Source organism: Pan paniscus, chromosome 1, assembly GCF_029289425.2.
Source record: "Pan paniscus chromosome 1, NHGRI_mPanPan1-v2.0_pri, whole genome shotgun sequence".
In the NCBI taxonomy this organism is placed as follows: Eukaryota; Metazoa; Chordata; class Mammalia; order Primates; family Hominidae; genus Pan; species Pan paniscus.
The window spans coordinates 104,447,571-104,471,150 of record NC_073249.2 but is presented as its reverse complement, the minus strand read 5'-3'; the positions used below and the strand labels follow the sequence as shown (position 1 = coordinate 104,471,150).

At 38.3% G+C, this 23,580-nt stretch overlaps 1 protein-coding gene across 45 annotated transcripts in view; it reads left to right on the top strand.

Annotated features, from left to right (window-relative positions):
- The window catches only part of LOC100988482 (myomegalin), a 227,305-nt gene that overhangs the window by 152,276 nt on the left and 51,449 nt on the right, over positions 1-23,580 (top strand). For all 45 annotated transcript variants that reach the window (XM_055101883.3, XM_055101872.2, XM_055101919.2 and 42 more), the window contains 15 exons: positions 1,250-1,381; positions 2,433-2,552; positions 2,792-2,884; positions 3,024-3,236; positions 6,035-6,193; positions 7,095-7,208; positions 7,391-7,528; positions 8,281-8,460; positions 9,391-9,585; positions 12,743-12,907; positions 13,074-13,155; positions 16,915-17,006; positions 20,350-20,466; positions 20,692-20,829; positions 22,151-22,263. In XM_055101883.3, the coding sequence (XP_054957858.2) occupies positions 1,250-1,381; positions 2,433-2,552; positions 2,792-2,884; positions 3,024-3,236; positions 6,035-6,193; positions 7,095-7,208; positions 7,391-7,528; positions 8,281-8,460; positions 9,391-9,585; positions 12,743-12,907; positions 13,074-13,155; positions 16,915-17,006; positions 20,350-20,466; positions 20,692-20,829; positions 22,151-22,263 (2,051 nt within the window). The remainder of the gene's footprint in view (positions 1-1,249; positions 1,382-2,432; positions 2,553-2,791; positions 2,885-3,023; positions 3,237-6,034; positions 6,194-7,094; positions 7,209-7,390; positions 7,529-8,280; positions 8,461-9,390; positions 9,586-12,742; positions 12,908-13,073; positions 13,156-16,914; positions 17,007-20,349; positions 20,467-20,691; positions 20,830-22,150; positions 22,264-23,580) is intronic.

Genomic DNA, 23,580 nt, shown 5'->3' with positions numbered 1-23,580 from the left:
CAGTTGCTGGCAGGAAGGGATTTAAGGTAAGCTGTAACTCCACTGCCTTGAAGGTGGTAATCAAGTCTGAAAGTGTGAGGGAAACAAAAAATGAATAGCAGTTGCCTTTTCTCTCTTAATGAGTTTATATTCCTAATTGGAATGGAAGCAGATATGGAGGCGGGAAGATCAAATTTAATTGCCGCAGTAAATTTGTAGTTTTATTTTAACATCCTTAGCTTGTAATGATTACTAAGAATAGTTCAATAAGTTTATCTTATTGTCCCATATATAAATCATTGTTCCATATATAAATTGTCCCATATATAAAATCATACTTTTTTCTCCTGAATCTTTTAAGTGAATTGATATTCCTATAAAATATATCTCCCATTTCACTATGGATTATTTATCTGTGCTTATGCTATAAATCTGCCTTTAGGCACATCTATTTTAAATTTATTTTAATTTTTCTCTTTTTATTTTGAAATAATTTCAAATGTACAGAGATGTTATAAGAGAAATACCAAGAACTCCCATATACCCTTTACCCAGATTTACCAGTTGCAAATATTTTGTCACATTTGCTTTATAAACTCTCCCACTGTCTGTATTTGCACAGTATTTTTTAAAAATTCTTGAACCATTTGAGAATTAGTTGTAGATAGTATACTCCTTTACCCTAAATACTTAAGCATTATTTCTTAAGGACAAGGACATCTCTTATATAATTACAATACAATTATCAAATTTAGAAAATTAGACATTGATAAAATACTGTTACCTAATATATAGTCCATATCAAAATCTGCCAATTTTTTCCAATAATGTGAAACAAGCATGTTGTAAGAAAGGTAGCCGGAATGTAACTTCTCTCAGGAAGTGTAAGTTTGATGAGTATGCCTTTTCAACTCCTTGATTAAAAATAGAATAAAGCAAATATTTGGTCATTGTAAGCATTTCCTTTATTAAATCCTCCCCTTCTCATTGAACTCTGAATTACTTGCTTTCGCTGAATAAACATGTAGTGTTTGTGTGAATTGGTAGAGAAAAGTGGAGAGGGAAGCTGGGGAGTATAGTACAAATGGAGGTGAATCAGTGTTCTTAATAAGAAACAGACCTGTCTTTAGGAATTCATACTGATAATTTATGCAACAAATCTGATTCTCTAAATCTCTGGCAAAAGATGCAACAGACATTTTTGAAGACAAAAGAAAAATTTTGTTGGCCATGTTTAACTCACCTTACTCGTTTTGCTGTTTCTTCCTAGCCCATGACTGAAGAGTTGCTGAAACAACAAAAGCTGAATTCACATGAGACCACTATAACTCAGCAGTCTGTATCTGATTCCCACTTGGCAGAACTCCAGGAAAAAATCCAGCAAACAGAGGCCACCAACAAGGTATGATTAGTACTATGCCCTAGGAGATGACAAGGTTTTCCTGAGGATGTGACTGGCTCTAGCCTGAGTCTGTCAACCTTTGTAGGACTTGGGAGATGAATACTGTGTACTCCTTGTGCTCTAGGGAATATTTCATGTAAAAGTGTAGTTCTTCCCTTTATTCTTATGAAGATTTTAGCTTGTTCTGTACAGATCATAATTTCTGGTGCTTTTCAGGTGTGTAATTAAAACTTGCATGCAGGCCGGCGCAGTGGCTCATGCCTGTAATGCCAGTGCTTTGGGAGGCCAAGGCAGGCGGATCACGAGGTCAGGAGTTCGAGACCAGCCTGGCCAACATGGTGAAACCCTGTCTCTACTAAAAAATAAAAAAAAATCAGCCAGGCGTTGTGGCAGACGCCTGTAATCCCACCTACTCGGGAGGCTGAGGCAAGACAATCGCTTGAACCCAGGAGGTGGATGTTGCAGTGAGCCAGGACCATGCCACTGCACTCAGGCCTGGGCAACAGAGAGAGACTCTGTCTCAAAAAAACACTTGCATGCAATCTTTCACTGTAAAAGGCACTGAGATAGGAGGTCTGTGTTTTTTATTTTAGCTTAACTTGTTACTACTTTCTAGCCCATGAATTTTAATGTCTGGCTTAGAAGAAAATTGCTACAATTTGGGATGCTGAACTTGTGGCCTGGGTGCCCTTATAGTGCCCTCTCCTGTGCTAGATAGCAGAAGCCCTTTGGTCCTTGTATAAGGGATCCATATTAGAAACCACTTGCCTACGTGGTCCATGTGGACAAGTTCCTAGTATGGCTGCCATCATAGAGAGATCACAGTGCATGAAAATTGAGACAATTTAGTATTGAAGGAAGTATTTCATTTCTCCTGCTACTTTTTGTTGCTGATTGACTTACCACTTTAATGGTTACTCTATGTAGGAAAAATAACAAGGTAATATCCCCTAAGAAATTCTTTAAATCGTAGATTTGAGGAAAGGCTTTATTCATTTGAGGCTAAAAGACATCATTGACCTAAAAAACTGTTTTTCTTTGCTGAATTCAGATTCTTCAAGAGAAACTTAATGAAATGAGCTATGAACTAAAGTGTGCTCAGGAGTCGTCTCAAAAGCAAGATGGTACAATTCAGAACCTCAAGGAAACTCTGAAAAGCAGGGAACGTGAGGTAAAATATTTACCAATCAAGGACCTGTGTGGAAACAATTGGTCCCTTCAAAGTAGACAAGTATTTTATATTTTGTCAAAATGGATATTGTCAGACTAACATATCTTAGCCTGGAGAAGTTGTAGCTTAATCTCAATTGATATTTTGGAATAGTCCTGTTACTAAAATGTGTACAGGTGATATAATGGAATTTATAATTAGTTTACTAACATATTTGATATTCCCTCTCTCATTTTCAGACTGAGGAGTTGTACCAGGTAATTGAAGGTCAAAATGACACAATGGCAAAGCTTCAAGAAATGCTGCACCAAAGCCAGCTTGGACAACTTCACGTATGTGAGGGTCACATAGGACAGGAGAGACTTCAGTTGGGGATGTGCCATTTTGGTTGCAGTCTTGATTTTATTTTCAGTCTTTGTGGGAGCTCAGTGCTTGCCCTCCTTGTGATTGTGATTTCTACTCTCTTTTCAGAGCTCAGAGGGTACTTCTCCAGCTCAGCAACAGGTAGCTCTGCTTGATCTTCAGAGTGCTTTATTCTGCAGCCAACTTGAAATACAGAAGCTCCAGAGGGTGGTACGACAGAAAGAGCGCCAACTGGCTGATGCCAAGCAATGTGTGCAATTTGTAGAGGCTGCAGCACACGAGAGTGAACAGCAGAAAGAGGCTTCTTGGAAACATAACCAGGTAAATCATTAACTATTTTATTGCCCTAAATGCTGACTTTGCCCTGATCATAACTTTTTAGCAGGACAGTTTGTGTTGAACCCTTGAGTCAGTTGCATAATCTAAGTATTTCAGTTCAACACTTGCTGCCCTTGTACCATATGCTAGTTACAGTAGTCCCTCTTTATCCACAGTTTCACTTTCCATGGTTTCAGTTATCTGGGGTCAACCACAGACAAAAAACATTAAGATATTTTAAGAGAGACCACATTCACGTAACTTTTCTTTTTTGAGACAAGAGTCTCGCTCTGTCGCCAAGGTTGGAGTGCAGTGGCGCGATCTCCGCTCACTGCAAGCTCCGCCTCCTGTATTCATGCCATTCTCCCACTTCAGCCTCCAGAGTAGCTGGGACTACAGGCGCCCGCCACCATGCCTGGCTAATTTTGTTTTTGTATTTTTGGTAGAGACAGGTTTTCATCGTGTTAGGATGGTCTCGATCTCCTGACCTCGTGATCTGCCCACCTCGGCCTCCCTCACGTAACTTTTGTTACAGCATGTTGTTATAATTCTTCTATTTTATTGTTATTGTTAATCTGTCAGTATGTGTAATTTGTATGTAAACCTTTATCATAGTTATCTATGCACAGGAAAAAACAGTATACACAGGCTTCAGTGCTATCTGGTTTCAGGCATCCACTGGGCGTCTTAGAATGTATCCCCTGTGGGTAAGGGGCGACTGCCGTATTGAGTTGTGCCCTGGAAATACAAGGATGAATAGCACAGGCTCCTTTCTTTTAAGTTACTTATAGTTCAGTAAGAGAGACAGTCACATAAGCTGAGTTTCAGTGTGGTAAATTCTGAAGGGGATGTATATATGGGGTCCTACAGGAATATCTAGGAAAGGAGTCAAGGAAAAGGAATCAAGGAAAACTTCATGAAGGAGGAGACATCTGAGGTTATTCTTGAAGGATGGGTAAAACCAGGCAGAAAAGTGGGGAAGAACCACTAAGGTCAGAGGAATGACATGCATAATAATCAGCCCTGTTTTTTATTTTTTATTTTTGAATAATAAATATTCGATTCTTTTCTTTTCTTTCTTTCTTTCCTCTCTCTTTCTTTCCTTCTTTTTTTTTTTTTTTTTTTCTTGAGACAGAGTCTCGCTCTGTCACCCAGGCTGGAGTGCAGTGGCGCGATCTCGGCTCGCTGCAAGCTCCGCCTCTCGGGTTCACGCCATTCTCCTGCCTCAGCCTCCCGAGTAGCTGGGACTACAGGCACTGGCCGGGCTGCATTTTTAGTAGAGACGGGGTTTCATCGTGTTAGCCAGGATGGTCTCGATGTCCTGACCTCGTGATCCGCCCGCCTCAGCCTCCCAAAGTGCTGAGATTACAGGCGTGAGCCACTGCGCCCGGCCTCTTTCTTTCCTTCTTTCTCTCTCTCTCCTTCTTTTCTTTTCTTTCATTTTTTTTTTTTTTTGAGACAGAGTTTTGCTCTTGTTGCCCAGGCTGGAGTGCAACGACACAATCTCGGCTCACTGCAACCTCCACCTCCCGGGTTCAAGCGATTCTCCTGCTTCAGCCTCCCGGTAGCTGCGATTACAGGCATGCGCCACCACGCCTGGCTAATTTTGTATTTTTAGTAGAGACAGGGTTTCTCCATGTTGGTCAGGCTGGTCTCAAACTCCCGACCTCTGGTGATCTGCCCACCTTGGCCTTCCAAAGTGGTGAGATTACAGGCGTGAGCCACCACGCTGGGCCAAAATACACAATTCTTAAATGGTTCCTTTATCTTGTTAGGTCAGAGTGTATGTGTTTGTTTAAGATTTAAAAGATTTTTTTGTGTGTGGTCTCTTCTTAAGCTCTTAAAAGTGTAATTTTTGAAGGATCTCCCTGGTTTAGTGGTTTGGAGATCAAATATTAGCCCTGAATTTCCTTTTGAAATATTAAAATTTTGGCTGGGCACAGTGGCTCACGCCTGTAATCCCAGCACTTTGGGAGGCCGAGGTGGGTGGATCATGAGGTCAGTAGTTCAAGACCAGCCTGGCCAAGATGGTGAAACCCCGTCTCTACTAAAAATACAAAAATTAGCCCAGCGTGGTGGCAGGAGCCTTTAATCCCAGCTACTTGGGAGGCTGAGGCACAGAAATGCTTGAACCCGGAAGGCGGAGGTTGCAGTGAGCCGAGATTGTACCACTGCACTTCAGCATGGGCAACAGAGTGAGACTCCATCTCAAAAAAAAGAAATATTAAAATTTCAGATGTCTGGGCAGGGTCGGGGAGTGGTGGAGGGATGGAGGTAGAAATAATTCTTAACTTTTTGTTATTTAGCTAAAGGAAACATTTCCCCAAGATTTGTTTAGTTGAGAATATGTATTTTGGTAGCTTTCTAAAGTAACAGATGATTTAAAGATTACTGACTTTATTATTAGAAAAATAAATATGGCAAACTAAGAAAGAAGAGTGATGGTCTCTATGAGATCTTTAGAAAAAAGGATGATAGGAATAGTTTATCCTTGAGCTTATTGTAAATAATCCAGGTTTACCGTAGGACAGATTCTCACTTAATGGTTCTATAGATGTATTCTTTTTAAGCCAAAAAATAAGTATTGAACTATAATATCAAGCTTACTTCCTACCCCATTCACAACTTTTACAATTTTCCATATCCTATTCAATTCATGTATAATACTTCTATAGCAATTTTAATAATGGCACCCTCTACTCCTCTTTCAGTTTATATACCTTGAAAATTTTAAGGCCTCTGTATCTAATAACCATGTGACAATTTTAGATCTCTTTAAAAAGGTAATATGTTTAATTCAGGAATTGCGAAAAGCCTTGCAGCAGCTACAAGAAGAATTGCAGAATAAGAGCCAACAGCTTCGTGCCTGGGAGGCTGAAAAATACAATGAGATTCGAACCCAGGAACAAAACATCCAGCACCTAAACCATAGTCTGAGTCACAAGGAGCAGTTGCTTCAGGTGAGTTTACATGATTTCAATGAAAACTGGGCTCATAGAACTCTGAAATTTGTTTATATAATTTTAAGATATTAATCCACCTGTGCTGAGTCCCTGCTATATGGAAAACATTGAGAGAGGTGGGAATCAGGAGGATTTAAAATAAATAGAAAATATAATTTGTGAATTAAGATGCTTACTAACAAGTATAAGAAACAGTACATATAGCCCTGACTTAAGCAGTCTTTTATGAAGTCTTTTATAAAGACTTAATATTCAGAAAATAGTTATTAAGCACCTCTGTGAATCAAACATCTTTCTGGGTGTTGGGAAGACAAAAGATTTGGCTACTGATCTCAGTTTAATAGATGAAGACAAACTGTACAGAAACTTCCACAGAGTAATTTTGATGATAGAATAAAAGTTTGAGGGGAAGATGGAGCATTAGGAAGAGACTGATCTGTTCTGCCACCTACTCTAAGCTTCAGTCACATTGAATCCACTACATTTCACTGAATGTACAATTTTTTCATTGTATGCATAGTGTGCATATTTTTTTTTCTCTAACATGTCCTCCTCTCCCTTCTTCACTTAGGAAATCCTAGTCCTTTAATTAAGACTCACTGCAAATATTACCTCCTCTGTGAGGTCTTTACTGACACCTGCAGGCAGAGTTAGGCAGTGCATCCTGTGTTCCCCTGGTAGCTAGCATATGTTGCAGAACAGTTAATTCTATGTGTTGTGTCTGTTGTATGTTGCAGAATAGTTTACAGTTTATATGTCTGTTATCTCTGCTAAACTTGTTACTTTTGAGGAGGGTGATCACATCTTGTTTTTTTTTTTATCCTGAATAACTAGCAAATTACTTGGTAATTTAGTTAATATTGCATAAAAGAATAAAAGAAACTATTTTTGGTCTCAGGAATTTCGGGAGCTCCTACAGTATCGAGATAACTCAGACAAAACCCTTGAAGCAAATGAAATGTTGCTTGAGAAACTTCGCCAGCGAATACACGATAAAGCTGTTGCTCTGGAGGTATGTATCATCATTTCGCCCACTATGCTATGGATTATTCTATCTACATAGGTATTATAGAAATTTGTGTTTGCTTAAATTTGCTGCTTTGGGATTTGGTTTTCTATTCTGCCATCTTGTTGAATAAGAGTGATCAGGATAGTAAATCTTACAGAGCTTTAGGAGTCTTCCTTTCCTTGCAGCGGGCTATAGATGAAAAATTCTCTGCTCTAGAAGAGAAAGAAAAAGAACTGCGCCAGCTTCGTCTTGCTGTGAGAGAGCGAGATCATGACTTAGAGAGACTGCACGGTGTCCTCTCCTCCAATGAAGCTACTATGCAAGTAAGAGCAAAACCTATCTCTGACTTGGTGTTCCTCTCCCACTTGTATCCTGAGCCTGAAGCATGACCCCCTTCCATCATTTTCTGAAAACCAGGGATTTTGCTTTATAAGGGGGAAGAAAACCAAAAAGAGCAGTTACTAGTTCCATCATTGTCAATTAGCAAGTGAGAGATTTTAGCGCTTCTACTTTTCTTTTGTAATATGAACTTTGTGAGGAGAGGCAGTAAATATTGATTTCTGTTTACATAGTTCTGATTTATTTCCAATTCTTGTTCATAGGTAAGTATACATACACACACACTCTTCTCTCTCTCTCTCTTACTTTTACTGAAGGATTACCAGGGTGCAACTATTAAATTGTGTCTTCTACATTAATATTATCTACATGTCCATGAATTGCCATAATTAGAACACTTGTTTATCTATATTTACTGTGGACTTTTTTGCATATTTATTTTAGAGCTTATGTATCTATCTGCCACTTTTTCGAGAAATCCTTTATAGTATAGTGCACTTCCTCCAAAATACTTCCTTTTATCATATATTCTATATTTAATCTCTCCACATACTAGATAAAAGTTTCTAAAAACCAAAAAAAAATAGATTAGTATGGCATTGTTAGATCAATGTTCTCATCTTGCAAATAAAAAAAATTGATGGGAGATTATTTAAAAGTGGATCTAATTTCTTGTTTATCCTGAGGAGTATGGGGTAATCATTTTGAATGATTATTGCTCTCTTTATGGCTGTAGAGTATGGAGAGTCTCCTGAGGGCCAAAGGCCTGGAAGTGGAACAGTTATCTACTACCTGTCAAAACCTCCAGTGGCTGAAAGAAGAAATGGAAACCAAATTTAGTCGTTGGCAGAAGGAACAAGAGAGTATCATTCAGCAGTTACAGACGTCTCTTCATGATAGGAACAAAGAAGTGGAGGCAAGACTTCAGTTAACTTTAAGGCAGTTGGTTCAGTGATTATGTAATCTCAGCCTTGGATTAGGACTCTTCAGATCGGGAGGCCTGTGACCCAAGTCTTTAATTTCATTCTGTGCCTGGGCAAGTCATTGACTTTCACTGGGATTTTTTTTTTCCCCACGTCTAGAAACTTAAGTTGGCAATTAACTTTCTCAAAGAACTTATGTGAGAATTAATGAGACCCAAAAATTGCATCTTTAACATGATAGCTAACCTTTATTAGTTATAGTGTTCATGCTGGGTCAGGTACTGTTTTAAGATCCTAATGGATATTAACTCATTGAATCCTCACAAGTCCATGAGGCACTTTCTATTATTCCTTTTTATAGAGGAGGAAACAGACTTCTGAAGCTAAGTAACTTGTCCAAGCTAACATAGCTAATAAGTAGCAGATCCAGTATCAACCTAGGCAGTATGGCTCCATTCCTCCACCATGTGCCATCGGTTAGTACAGAAATAGAAACCATCGCTATGATAGCAAATATAGTGTTTAGTATTCCTTTCAGCTTATCGTTTTATGCTTCCCCCTGTTAAGTTACACTGGGGAGAAAACAAATAAATGAACTGAGTGTCCATTTATCCTCATCTAACGTTAATTGTTACATGCCCTGAACAAATAGGAAAAAGACTTATTTCAGAAAACAATATGTATGTAAGTGGCCACCAGAGATAGTTTTCTGTATGGTTTGTATTCATTCCTGGGACATGTATTTAGAGACTTCTGTGTAGCAGGCCTGTGCTAGATCTGGTAAAACAAAAATGAGTAAAACGTGATACTTATTCTCAAGAATCTCACACCTCCTTCTTCTATGATAGATTCTTATAAGCCCTTTGATATTTAGCAGAGGCATTTCTTTCCTCCAGAAGCTTACAGTATCCTTTCTGCATTAGGATCTTAGTGCAACATTGCTCTGCAAACTTGGACCAGGGCAGAGTGAGATAGCAGAGGAGCTGTGCCAGCGTCTACAGCGAAAGGAAAGGATGCTGCAGGACCTTCTAAGTGATCGAAACAAACAAGTGCTGGAACATGAAATGGAGATTCAAGGCCTGCTTCAGTCTGTGAGCACCAGGGAGCAGGAAAGCCAAGTAAGGATTAATGCACAGATCAGACAAGTGTCATGTAGTGCATTTATAGTCTGCAAATAGGAAGCACTTGCAGACTATAGATGTGTGTATATTTATATATTTTACAGTCAACTCTGTTAGTTTCTTTCCTTCTATTTATTACCTAAACCACAGTTTTATTTATTTACTTACTTATTTAGAGATGGGGGTTTCGCTGTGTTGCACAGGCTGGTCTCAAACTCCTGGGCTCAAGCAATCATCCTGCCTTGGCTTCCCAAAGTGCTGGGACTATACGTGTGAGCTGCTGCGCCTGGCCTTAGACCACAGTTTTACATTAATCATCAAAGTATGACACATTTCTTGAAAACCTTGCATTTGGAAGGGTGCCTAAACAATACATGTATCCATTAACTTCATTACATACATTTTCTTTTCCTTAATAATCTGATAATTTTGAGAGAAAGGAGTAGGGGTTGTGAGTGTTTCGATTTTGATTCTAAATTGTTAAGACTTGAGTGATATTTTGCATTTCCAGTCAAGGTATGGGAAAACTTACACTCAACATGTTTACTCTTAGTTTTTGTAAAATCTGAGTTAAGAGGGAAAAAAGATCGCATTTTTCAGAGGTCATGGTGAGAATAAACAATCTCATAATAGTACAGGGTATATTAATTTCACAATATTTAAGAAGTAAATTCTTTTTTTTTTTTTTTTTTTGAGATGGCATCTCCCTCTGTCACCCAGCTGGAGTGCGATGGCGCAATCTTGGCTCACTGCAACCTCTGCCTCCTGGGTTCAAGCAATTCTTCTGCCTCAGCCTCCCAAGTAGCTGGGATTACAGGCATGCACCACCATGCCCGCTAAGTTTTGTATTTTTAGTAGAGATGGGGTTTCACCATGTTGGCCAGGCTGGCTTACGATTCCTGGCCTCAAGTGATCCACCCATCTCAGCCTCCCAAAGTGCTGGGATTACAGGCATGAGCCACCATGCCCTGCCCATAGTAAATTGTTAATTTTTCCTCATTTCTATGTGTTTTCTCCTCAAGGCTAAAAACTCTTAGTTGACTTGTGCTGCATTTCAGATACCAGTAGCTCAGAATCCCCGTAGTCAGTTTTTAGAGGAAGATAGACTCTTTTTTGCCTATGTTATTTGACCCCATAATATTTTCTTACGTTTTCTTATGTTGTGAAAGGATTATACTCCACTATTCTAATTGTTAGGCACACTGAAGTAAATACACATCTTTCTAGAAAGGTCCTGCTGTGTGCTACAGAAATTGTTTCTAAAATAGACCTAACAAAATTATTCTAAATTATTTAAGTCTTTGGCAAGAGGCTAGGATCTTTGAGTTTTCTTTTTAACTTCTTTGTGATTTGGGAGAATTGGTCTTTATTATACCTCAGAAAAAAAATTATGCACTGCTGGTAATAGAATAATGGAGATGATGGAAATTACAGGAGATTTTTCAACTCAAGAAGATTAATGGTTGTATTCTTCTAGATCTGCTTCTCTAAATTTACGTGCAAAAGAAATCACCTGAATAGCTTTTTAAAGATGTAGATTGTGGAGCTCAACTCCAGAGAAAGAAATTACGAGGTTTAGGTGGGACTTAAGAATTTGCATTTCTAACAAGTTTCCAGGTGATAGTGATGCTGCAGGTTCGTGGACTGCATTGGAGGAGCACTGCTAAAAACTCTTAAATACTACGAGAAAAGGAGTGCCAAGGCAGATAGAGCACAGTATATATCTTGTATGTTATTTATTATGTTTTTTCCCCACAGTTTTCACAGATATTTTTATTAAGGTACTTTAATAATATTCTGATACGTCTAAAATAGTTATATTCAAATCTCCAAAGAGCCCAAATTTTACTTACTGAAAAGTGGAAGGTTTTTTTCGTATTTCCCCTAGAAATTGTGACAAGAGCTCAGCTTCTGCCCTAAAACAATAGTACTTTTCCTCAGAGACAGTTGGTGTTATGATTCATCATCTTAGACCCTCAGTAATTTTAATATCAATTTATTATTTCCAGATTTTCTGTTTAAATGCAGACTTCCTGTGCATTAATAGTTAAAAATGTTCTAGATCTTTCCCTTATTGTGTCATCATCTGTCTTAGAAAACTGGGATTTGAAATGAAACAAGCTGAGTTGGGTGATTTTGAGGTTGAGATTATCCTAATCATGTGGTCTGATAAACATGTTTATGTGCGTAATTGATTCATTCAGTAAATATGTAGTGTGTGCCTATTATGTGCCAGACACCATACTGGGTGCTTGAGATTCAGCACCAAATTGCCTTTAGGTAACTTACATTCCATGTAGGGGAAGCAGAGAGAGAGATCTATTAGATAATGGTAAGTGCATTGAAAAAAAATTAAGCACAGTAAGAAGTGTTGGAGATAGAGAAGAGATTGCTGGGTTTTAAAAAAATTTTTTTCCCAGCTTTATTAAAGTATAATTGACAAATATTGTATATACTCAAGGTGTACAGCATGATGTGTTGATATACATATACATTTTGAAGTGATTGCCACAATCAATTTAACACATCCGTCACTACACATTTTATGCGTGTATGGTGAAGACACTTAAGATCTACTCTCTTAGCAAATTTCAAGTAAATAATACAGTATTATTAACTAAAGTCACCATGCTATCATTGGATCCCCAAAACATATTCATCTTATACTTTGGCCAGCAAGATTGCTGTTTTGGATAGGATATGTAGGAAAAGACCAACCTGATAAGGTGACATTTGGCAAAGACCTGAAGGGAGCAAACCACACAAATGTTTGAGTGAAAAGGAATCCACCCCTAAGAAGCAACTATCCGAGAATAAAGACATTTGTTATACTAATTCAAACCAGAATCTTAACACCTTAGCCTGATAGTTGTAGCAGAACCTATTTCAGATTCTCTTATCTGTTACAGATGTGTTAAATTCAGGTTTTTTTTCCCAATATTCTGCCTATGAGACTTTCTTTCCATTCACTTAACTCTGTTTTTCCCTGTAAACTGAAAGCAAGGAAACTATTTCCTAAGGACCCACTGTTTTTTGTTGTTGTCATTGTTGTTTGTTTTTTACAAATAGTTGACTTTGAAGAAATAATACCAGAACAAAAAATTTGTTTTACTAGAATATCTTTATAATGTTATTTGTGATTTCCTCTTACTAGGCTGCTGCAGAGAAGTTGGTGCAAGCCTTAATGGAAAGAAATTCAGAATTACAGGCCCTGCGCCAATATTTAGGAGGGAGAGACTCCCTGATGTCCCAAGCACCCATCTCTAACCAACAAGCTGAAGTTACCCCCACTGGCCGTCTTGGAAAACAGACTGATCAAGTAAGAACTATAGACTTACATAATTCATGCTGATTCCATTTCCTTTTTACATTTGAGGTGTAAGTTTGATAATTTTAATACCAAATTCTGAGAATATTCTCAGTACTGTCATTGTGATCATAGTTCCTGCATCTTCCTAAGTCCCCTGACTTTTGCAATTTTTTAGGGTTCAATGCAGATACCTTCCAGAGATGATAGCACTTCATTGACTGCCAAAGAGGATGCCAGCATACCCAGATCCACATTAGGTAAGTATCAAATTTCATTTCATTAAGGGACTTTGTTTTACTCTTGTTTTTTCTTCTAGTAATCTCTGTATTATAGGTTTGGCCAAGACTCTTTTCTCTTCCTACCTTAATAGAACAAATAAGTTTGGAATTCCTCTGAAAGGCTGAAGAACTGTCCTCACCTTATGTTGAGTTGAGGTCATTGCTCTGGGTTCACAGTTTGGCCCAGAGAAACTCTATCCTTACTCTCCTTTTCAGATAGCTTTGCAGGGATTCAGAAATGCAGGAGGTAGTTGTTCCAATCCTGCACAGCAGGGCCATGAGCTGACACCTTTTTCCGGGTATCTTTCAAGTCTGGGGCCACTCACTGTAACTTGACGTCACCTACATTAAACCGTTAGGAAGGGTAGGCAACGTACATTGAGTTATTTGCCAAGCCTAGCCCCATTCAGGGAACGGTTTAGAAAAGCCTTACAAGTAGTCATTCTCTAGTAGGAAAGCTTTACACTAATCAAAGAGTAAAAGCATGTTGAATTTGTTTTATTTATTCTTTATTTGCCTTTTTTTAAAAGTGTACTTTTCCCTAAAGTTTTTTATTTTTGAAATTTCAAACCTACAGAAAAGTGGCAAAAATAGTATAGTGAATACTCCTAGACATTTTTATTCAGACTTACCAGTTATTAACATTCTGCCACATTTGCCTTTTTTCTTTCTATTACACACACATATGTAGTTGTAATGTATTTTCTGAACCATTGGAGAATTTCTTACAGAAATCATGACATTTTATTCCTGAATACTTGAGTAAGTATTGCCTAAGAAGAAGGGCATTCTCCTACATAGCTACAATATAATTATCACACTCAGAAATTTAACCTTGATATAGGCTTAGTATCTAATATACACTCCACATTCAGAGTTCCTGTTGTCCCAATAATGTTCTGTATAGCTACTTTGGTTTCCCCCAACCCAGGGGTTATGCATTGTGCTTAGTTGTCATGTCTCTTAGTCTCTAATCTGGAACAATTGTCTAGCTTTTTTTTTTTTCTTTAGTGTGATTGACATTTTGAAGAATCCAGGCCAGCTAATATTCCTCAATTTAGCTGTGATTGTTTCCTCATGGTTAGATTCGAGTTAAACATTTTTGGCAGGAATACCATATGGATGACATCTATCTTTCTTTCCTTCTGTCCTTCCTGCCTGCCTGCCTGCCTGCCTGCCTCCCGGGTTCAAGCGATCTTCCCGCCTCAGCCTTCCAAGTAGCTGGGACTACAGGCATGCACCACCATGCATGGCTAGTTTTTTTGTATTTTTTCTTAGAGACAGGGTTTTGCCATGTTGGCCGGGCTGGTCTGGAACTCCTAGCCCCAAGTGATCCACCTACCTCGGCCTCCTAAAGTGCTGGGATTACAAGCGTGAGCCACCGCCCATGGCCTGGATGACATCTTTTTTAGTGCATCACATCAGTGCGTGATAATCAGTTTGTATCATCCTTGGTGATATTAAATTTAGTCATTTGGTTAAGGTTGTCGCTGCCAAATCTCTCCATTGTAAAAGGTTTATTTCCCCCTTAGTATATAAGTGATCTGCTGGCTGAATTTGAGATGTTGACAGTTCTGTTTTCCAACAATCATTCACTCAGTGGTTTTAGTATCATTTGAGCCTTGCCTGAACCAGCTACATTGGTTTTAAACTCCATTGGTAGTTTAAAAATAGTGATTTTCAGGGTTGGGCGCGGTGGCTCATGCTTTTAATCCCAGCACTTTGGGAGGCCAAGGCGGACAGATCACTTAAGCTCAGGAGTTTGAGACCAGCCTGGCCAACATGGTGAAACCCTGTCTCTACTAAAAATACAAAAATTAGTCGGGCTTGGTGGTACATGCCTGTAATCCCAGCTACTCAGGAGGCTGAGACAGGAGAATCGCTTGAATCTGGAAAGTGGAGAGATTGCCCCATTGCACTCCAGCCTGGATGACAGAGCAAGACTCAGTCTCAAAAAAAAAAAAATGATTTTCTGTTTGTAAAACTTCTTCTTTGTTTATTTGTGGGTATTATTAATAAAGAAGAGCTGTCCTTTCCCTATCTCTATATCCCATTTGTTTTTATCAATATGGATTTTTAAAAATCATTGTATTATTGATTTTGGTCATTATTTCCTTTAATGCTCAAATTAACCCATATTTGGTTAGTGGGAGCCCCATCAAGCTGCTTCTCTGACCATTTGCCATATCCCCATTAGTTTTTTTGGTTTTTAGCATAGTTTGATAGTTTCTGGCACAATAAGATGTTCTGTGATTACCTTTTACTTTACCTGCCTCAGTCCCAGAATCAGCCATTATCCTAAAGAGCTCCCTGGTTCCTTTTGGTGGGTAATGGCATTCAGAAACTATGATCTGGACACAAGATGTGTTCATTGCTACATGAATGCCTTTTGCTTCTAGGACCTTTTTTTTTTTGAGACGGAGTCTCACTCTGTCACCCAGGTGGGAGTGCAGTGGCACGATCTCTCTGCTCACCTCTCAAGTAGCTGGGACTACAGGCGCCAGCCACCACACCCAGCTAATTTTTTTGTATTTTTAGTAGAGACGGGGTTTCACCGTGTTAGCCAGGATGGTCTCAATCTCCTGACCTCGTGATCCGTCCTCCTCGGCCTCCCAAAGTACTGAGATTACAGATGTGAGCCACTGCGCCCAGCCGCTTCTAGGCCCTTTTAAGAGAACAGAACTAGCAATGAATATTTTTAAGTATGTATGTGTGTATTTGTATACATGTGAAGATTTGATACTGATTTCCTTAATTCCAATTTAACAATATAGGTTCTTTTTTCCCTCATTTCATATTTGTATCTCCTTGAGAGCCCTGGTTACTTATAGCATCAATATATTTCAAAATATTTACACAGTTGCAGAATACTATAATATGCAAAAGTATTTTTGGAATTGTTACATAAATACCACCATCAACAATAAATGTATTAAGTAATGTTTAAGATTTTTTTGTAATTCTTTTTATCCTTAGGATATTTTGCACTGACAGTGTTCAGTTAGAGTAGTAGTGAGTTCAAAAATTATTTGGATTAATTTTTTTATTATCTTCTGGATGGTTTTGTTATCTATTTGCTATATAGATTTATTTATTTATATTAGTATTCAATTTTAGACCTTTTCTCTCTCATTCATTGTCAAGCTGACTTACACATTAAAAATTAAACATTTACACAGTTCAAAACTCTAGTATATAAAATGATATACTCAGATGTCCAATATTTCCCTGTTCCTTCTCTCCTGTTTCCACTCATCTCCTGCAGGTAATCAGTTTCATTTCTGGGTTATTCTTCCTGTATATCTTTTGGCAAAAATAAGCAAATGAATCATCTGTGTATATGTAATGTATATATGTACATTCTTATTTCCCCTTTTTCCTAATAGAAAACCTACTACTTTAGATGTATTCTTAAGCACATAGCTTGTTTTTACTTAACATATTCTTAAAATCTCAAAATCACTCCATATAAATTCATAAAGATCATCCTTATTCTTTTTTTACATCAGTATATAGTGCCATCTGTGAATATACTATAGTTTATTCAATCTTTTCTTTATAGCATCTAGGATGATTGCAGTATTTTGCTATTATAAATAATGCTACAAAGAACAACCTGTGTGTATGTTTTCTTTCTTCTTATTATTGGAATGTGTCCTCTGTAAATTACTCAAAGGAGGCAGCAGATACCACATTATGTTAATAGCAATTAAAACTAGTGCTATATTTTCATTTTAGGAGACTTGGACACAGTTGCAGGGCTGGAAAAAGAACTGAGTAATGCCAAAGAGGAACTTGAACTCATGGCTAAAAAAGAAAGAGAAAGTCAGGTGAGTTTTTTAGTTAAGTCTTAATTCCAAAATCCCTATTATTTTTTTCTTTCAAAATAGTTTATATTTAAAAGCATATAATTCTCCATGTATAATATCTGAGTCCAAATGCCAGGTATGACTTTTTTCTTTTTGGAGAAAAATATAAGTTATTTTATATATACATTATCTCAAAAAGATGCTCCTGTTTTTAGATTGGGACCATTAAAACTTAGTAAGTGCTGGAAAAACGTAACCCTCTCTCCCCATTGCTAACTGGAATAAAATAATTGTAAAGGCCGGGTGCAGTGGCTCATGCCTGTAATCACAGCACTTTGGGAGGCCGAGGTGGGCGGATCACTTGATCCGCTCCAACAGGAGTTCGAGACCAGCCTGGCCAATATGATGAAACCCTGCCTTTACTAAAAATACAAAAATTAGCTAGGTGTAGTGGCGGGCGCCTGTAATCCCAGCTACTTGGGAGCCTCAGGCAGGAGAATCACTTGAACCCGGGAGGCAGAGGTTGCAGTGAGCTGAGATCGTGCCATCACACTCCAGCCTGGGCAACAAGAGCAAAACTCCGCCTCCAAGATAACAACAACAACAACAACAATAATAATAATAATTGTAAAGCACTGGTGAAAAAAGGAAGCGTTGTGTGATTGCTGCTTAGAGTTATGACATTAGATCCGTGAAATTAGATTTAGAAACATGAAACGAGAAATTTGAGTATAATCGGTGTTTATCAAGTATTCATGTGCAATGTACTGTGCTAGGTATTTAAATTAGCACTAATGCTCACAACTCTACACAAAGTAAGTGGTGTCGGCCCAATTATTATAGACGAAGAAGCTGAAACACTGATTTCTCTTTTAAAATGGGAGTGGAGAATAGTCATGTAACTAATAAATGCCAGAGCTATGATTCAAACTCAAGCCTTTTGTGACTTCACATACTTCCTAAGAAGATTCATTTCCTAGAGCACATTTTTCCCACCTTATGCTTTAACTCTCTCTAGCATAGAGTTCTCTTCAATTTTTTTTGGAAGAGACCTTTCAGCCTTAGAGATTCCCTTCCCCCTGCCTTTCCTCCACAGCTAGTTGCATATTCAACTATGATGTTGAAGAAATACTAGGACCACAGCGCAGAGTTACAGACTGAAACTAAAAGCTTGTTTGTTACTATGTTGGCATCTCTTTTAGAAGATCACTCAATGTCATGGCTTCCTAAATTCAGTTTAGCTAGCTAGTCCAAATAGCTCCTTAGTTTTTTTCTACCTTTTGCCATAGCTAGATCTATAATATAAAACCTGTGTTTGTATTTGTGACAGAATTATCATATTTTATCTTTTGATTTCATTGTCATATTTCTGCTTACAAACAGACTCATGTTTTATGACTCAGTTAGTTTTCAGGATATGAGAATGTGTGGCATTTAAGAAATACCAGTTTTAAAAATCCCCTAGTCCCCCTTCCTTTTTGTGGTTCTACCTTAGCCGTTATCTGATTATTCATGTCAGATATTTTAGTTTCCACATCCTCTTCCTGTTTTTCTCACATTTATCAAATCCAGAGTAATGTTACTTTTTGGTTCTGTCCTGTTTTCAGGATCATGAAATTGTTAATGCCTATGAATGGGTATTTTGGGTGATATTTAGCTATTGCTAAATTCCTTTAAAGGGTTTATTTAAAATAACTTGTCTTATCATAAAGATTGTATGGATATGTGGTATCTACAGGAAAGATATTATAGCCTAGTGGCTCTGAGTCAGCTTCCCTGAGTTCACGTTCTGGATTTACCACTTACTAGCCAGCCCTGTGATTTTTGAACAAGTTCCTTAATTTCTCTCAGACTCAAATCACCTTGTCTGTAAGTTGAAGAGTAGAAGAAGTCACCTTATGTATAAATCAAAGAGTAGTTATCTCATAGGATTGTTGTGAGGATTCACTCATTCATTCATTAGCTATATGGGGACCTTCTCTAAGCTTGGGCTAGTGCTGGGGATGAGGTAGGTAGGGAATGAAATCAGTAAGGTCTGTGGCTCTGTGTAGTTAATTTCTCCTGGGGAGATACAGACAATAAATAAATAAACATTATAATTATAGAGTATAGTAAGTGATATGAGGGAAATGATAGAAAGCAACATGGATGGAGACCATCTTAAATAGGGTGGCCAAAGAAGGCTTCTCTGAGCAGATGACACGTAAGCTGGGACCTAAGGATGAAAAGGAGGCAGCCCTGAGAAAGATATTTCAGGCAAAGGGAGTAGTTGTAAAGGCCAAGTCAAGAGAAAGTCTGGTGTTCCTGGAACAGAAAAAGTCTAATGTGCCTACAGAGTCATGAGTGAGCAGTAAAATGGCAGATATTAAAGTAGGAAAAGCAGGCAGGAGCCAGATCACTAGGTTTGTTAAAAGGATTAAATCTATACAAAGCATTTATTAGAGAGCCCAGGGCATGGTAAGTGTTAGCAGCTATGGTTGTTATCATGATTTTTTTTTTTGAGATGGAGTCTCGCTCTGTTGCCAGGCTGGAGTGCAGTGGCACGATCTTGGCTCATTGCAACCTCTGCCTCCTGGGTTCAAGCGATTCTCTTGCCTCAGCATCCTGAGTAGCTAGGATTACAGACACACACCACCACGCTCGGCTAGTTTTTGTATTTTTAGTAGAGATGGGTTTCACCATGTTGGTCAGGCTGGTCTCGAACTCCTGACCTCATGATCCCACCTCAGCCTCCCAAAGTGCTGGGATTACAGGTGTGAGCTACCACACCTGGCCTATTATGATTTTTAATGAACTTTGTCATAACCAAGTACTTGTCATTTTCTGATGAGAACACTGAAAGTTTAGGGCATGTAGTGCCAGCTTTTGGCAGTATTTCTTCACAGGTGGTGGCGTGTTCTTCCATCAGGAGTCATGTAATGTTTGGTGATCTCTCGTGATGTTAGCAGCTGTTGCTGTTTGATGCCTTATCCCTTAATTCATTAAGGGTTGCAAAATGGAGATATCCTAATGCTATCATTTTTTCATCTGTTAGGTGAAGTTTTACTTACATAAAAACTTCATCTCTTCTTGCTTCTGCTAATGGTAACCATTCTTTTTCAGTATCATAATAAGCTTGTTAAACAAATTTGATGTGTTTTATAGTGCCAGCTAAAGTAGAAGACATCATTAAGAACAGCTATGACATCTTCCCATAAAACTTCCTTTGTTACTATACTGCATGGATTATTGGTTTGATGCTGTAGAGCCCTATTCATGTTCTCATTTTCTTTTCCATTACTGGCTGATAGTAATAGGATATGCAAAAGCATTTGCCTCAGTGTTAAAATGTAAACATGGCAGACATTGTTTCCTCTTTTCACAGGTGGAACTTTCTGCTCTACAGTCCATGATGGCTGTGCAGGAAGAAGAGCTGCAGGTGCAGGCTGCTGATATGGAGTCTCTGACCAGGAACATACAGATTAAAGAAGATCTCATAAAGGTCTTTCAAAACTTTTTAAAGACCACTGGAAATGTTCACAGCTCAGAATACCTGTAGGGCATCTTCAGGCAATATTTGCACACATCGAATCCCTTGGCCAGTGATTATCCATATCCCACTTGAAAGTATAGGCAGAATATTTCAAGAACATTTGTTCCCGTGCTACTCTGCTGAATAATCCTTTTATTACTATTTTCACATCCACACTTATTTTTTGACTTCTAGGACCTGCAAATGCAACTGGTTGATCCTGAAGACATACCAGCTATGGAACGCCTGACCCAGGAAGTCTTACTTCTTCGGGAAAAAGTTGCTTCAGTAGAATCCCAGGGTCAAGAAATTTCAGGAAACCGAAGACAACAGGTAAGTTATTGGAATATAAACCTTATTTATTTATTTACATTTTTTTGTATTCTTTTTTTTTTTTTAGTAGAGATGGAGTTTCACCATGTTGGTCAGGCTAGTCTTGAACTCCTGACTGCAAGTGATCCATCCTCCTCGGCCCCTCAAAGTGCTGGAATTACATACAGGCATGAGTCACCACATTGAGACAAGGTCTCACTGTGTCACCCAGGCAGGAGTGCAGTGGTATGATCACAGCTCACTACAGCCTCAAACTCTGGGGCTCAAGGAATCTTCCTGCCTCAGCCTCCTGAGTAGCTGGAGCTGCAGGTGCACACCACCACGCCCGGCTCAAACCTTATTTTTCTACTGTGAAATAAACCATGGTAAAGCTGTCAATCTCAGCTATTTGTGGAGGGTTAGTTGATGGTATTTCCTAGAGAAACTGTGCTCTAAAATTTCCTACTTTGGTCGGTAGCAGCTATAGATGCCCCTTTCTGACATTTGTAGTTCTGAAAAGAGCAGCAGTTCTTTTGGACACATACCAATAGTTATCCCTCACACTCATACCTAAGTCACCTCCCTCAACTGAATCTTTCTCTTTTATCTGCATTTAACCATGTTCAAATCTCTCCCAGTTAAAAAAAAAAAGAGAGAGAGAAAGAAACCCCTACATTTGCCCCAAATTTCTTTGTAGCTACAGCCCCGTTTAACCTTTCTTCAATGCCAGACTTTTCCAAAAGACTTACTTGCCTGTACTCCCTGTCTCCATTATCATCTGTCTCACTAACTACTCACCCCACTGCATTCTGGCTTTTAACTGTACCTTGAACAACTCTGTTGATTATACATTGTCATAGCTCATTATCTTTATAGCACTTATTACACTCACAATGACACACATCTATGATTAATGAATGTCTTTTTCCTCCACTAGATAGTAAGCTTTCCCCTAGAACCTAGAACAGAGTCTGTCCCGTAGAACGTGCTCAGTAAATATTAATTGAATGAATGAAGAATACTAGTAAGTCCTATTATATACATTTCCCTCTTGCCCGTCCTGTTTCCCTCTTACTCCTTTTTCTTAGCTGCTTTCCTGTGCTTCCAGCTTCTCTCTGCTTTTTCTTCTTTTTGCTCCCATGTTTGAATTCCACCTTACAGGTTTTAAAGATAAAAAAAAGATAATATGACATTGATTTGAAAACTATAAAATAGTATCAAAAGCTTAAGTACTAAGATAGTGGGCTTTTTAAGTCATAGTACATGCTAATGCATTTTCTTGTTTCTTATTCATGTCTCACTGTGCCATTTGCGTATTGCTTCCTCTCTCTTCTTTACTCAGTTGCTGCTGATGCTAGAAGGACTAGTAGATGAACGGAGTCGGCTCAATGAGGCCTTACAAGCAGAGAGACAGCTCTATAGCAGTCTGGTGAAGTTCCATGCCCATCCAGAGAGGTAAGAGAGTGGCTGTTTTTTCTTTTATTCTTTATTGAAATTTTTATTTCTTTTACTATTGTATTCTTTTTATGCCTTTTATTCTTCATTAAGTGCAGATGCTTATGATACTGAAGAGGGGAGAAAAAAGAGGGACAATTACCGGGGTTACCCACTTTGTCATTTGTTTTATGGATTGCTCTGAGCCTCAGTGTCAAAATCTTAAGTTGGGATTAGTGCCTGTTTCACACAGCTATTGCAGAGATTAAATAAGAAGACAGCTTTGGTGTCTAAAACAATGCCTTGCATGTAGTAAGCACTCAATGTATGTTCATTTCTTTTCTGTGATCCATGTCCTGTTAAAGGCTGTTCTATTATAAACGTAAGGCTATGCCCTGTCTCTACTAAAAATACAAAAATTAGCTGGGTGAGGTAGCGCGCGCCTGTAGTCCCAGCTACTCGGGAAGCTGAGGCAGGAGACTCACTTGAACCTGGGAGGCAGAGGTTGCAGTGAGCTGGGTTCACACCACTGCACTCCATCCTGGGCAACAGAGCGAGACTCCGTCTCAAAAAGAAAAAAAAAAAAAAAAAGAAAAAGAGTAAGGCTATAATGGGCACTGATATTCATTTAATATCATCGAAGAAAATATATTAATTGGGATGGCTAATATCATCCTGGGACCACCAATAGCTATCATGATGAATATATTTTTCTTCTACCTCTTGATTTTTGGTCACATATATGATACCTCTCTGGATCATTTTATATTCTCTTCATTTTTGTTTTCTCATTTTGCCTTCCCTACTAGCCCCTTTTATTCTTTTTCAATTATTATTATTATTATTATTATTGCTATTCAGTTTCTTGTAATTTATTGTTGGGCTTTAAAAATGTTTTCTTTCTACCAGGAAAATGAAGGCAGAGGAAAGGTATGATAGGACCAGTTGATTGTGTTACTTTTTAAAGAACCTCTGGAGCTTTAGTTTTTATGAACCAGATTCCTTTTCAGCACACCATCCCACCGTCAAGTTTGATAACAAATGAGAAAACAAATATCTTCAGTAGTGGTTCTACTTGGCTCAGTCTTGCTCCAGTTTATATTTAGTTTGTCCTGGGTTTTAGTTTTTCAGAAACAAAAGCTTTTAGTCAGCTAATGAAATTTCTCTTGTTTGGGCTATAGGGGTGTGAGATAAGTCTTAGGAGCTATAATTTTATGTGAAATTGGCCCAGAATCTAGCATAAGGGGCAAACTTTTTAAAAAAGCAACAGTCCTTACTAATCTATCAGCAGTGAACACAAATGCCACACAAAGACTACATTCATTTATTGTGTCCTGG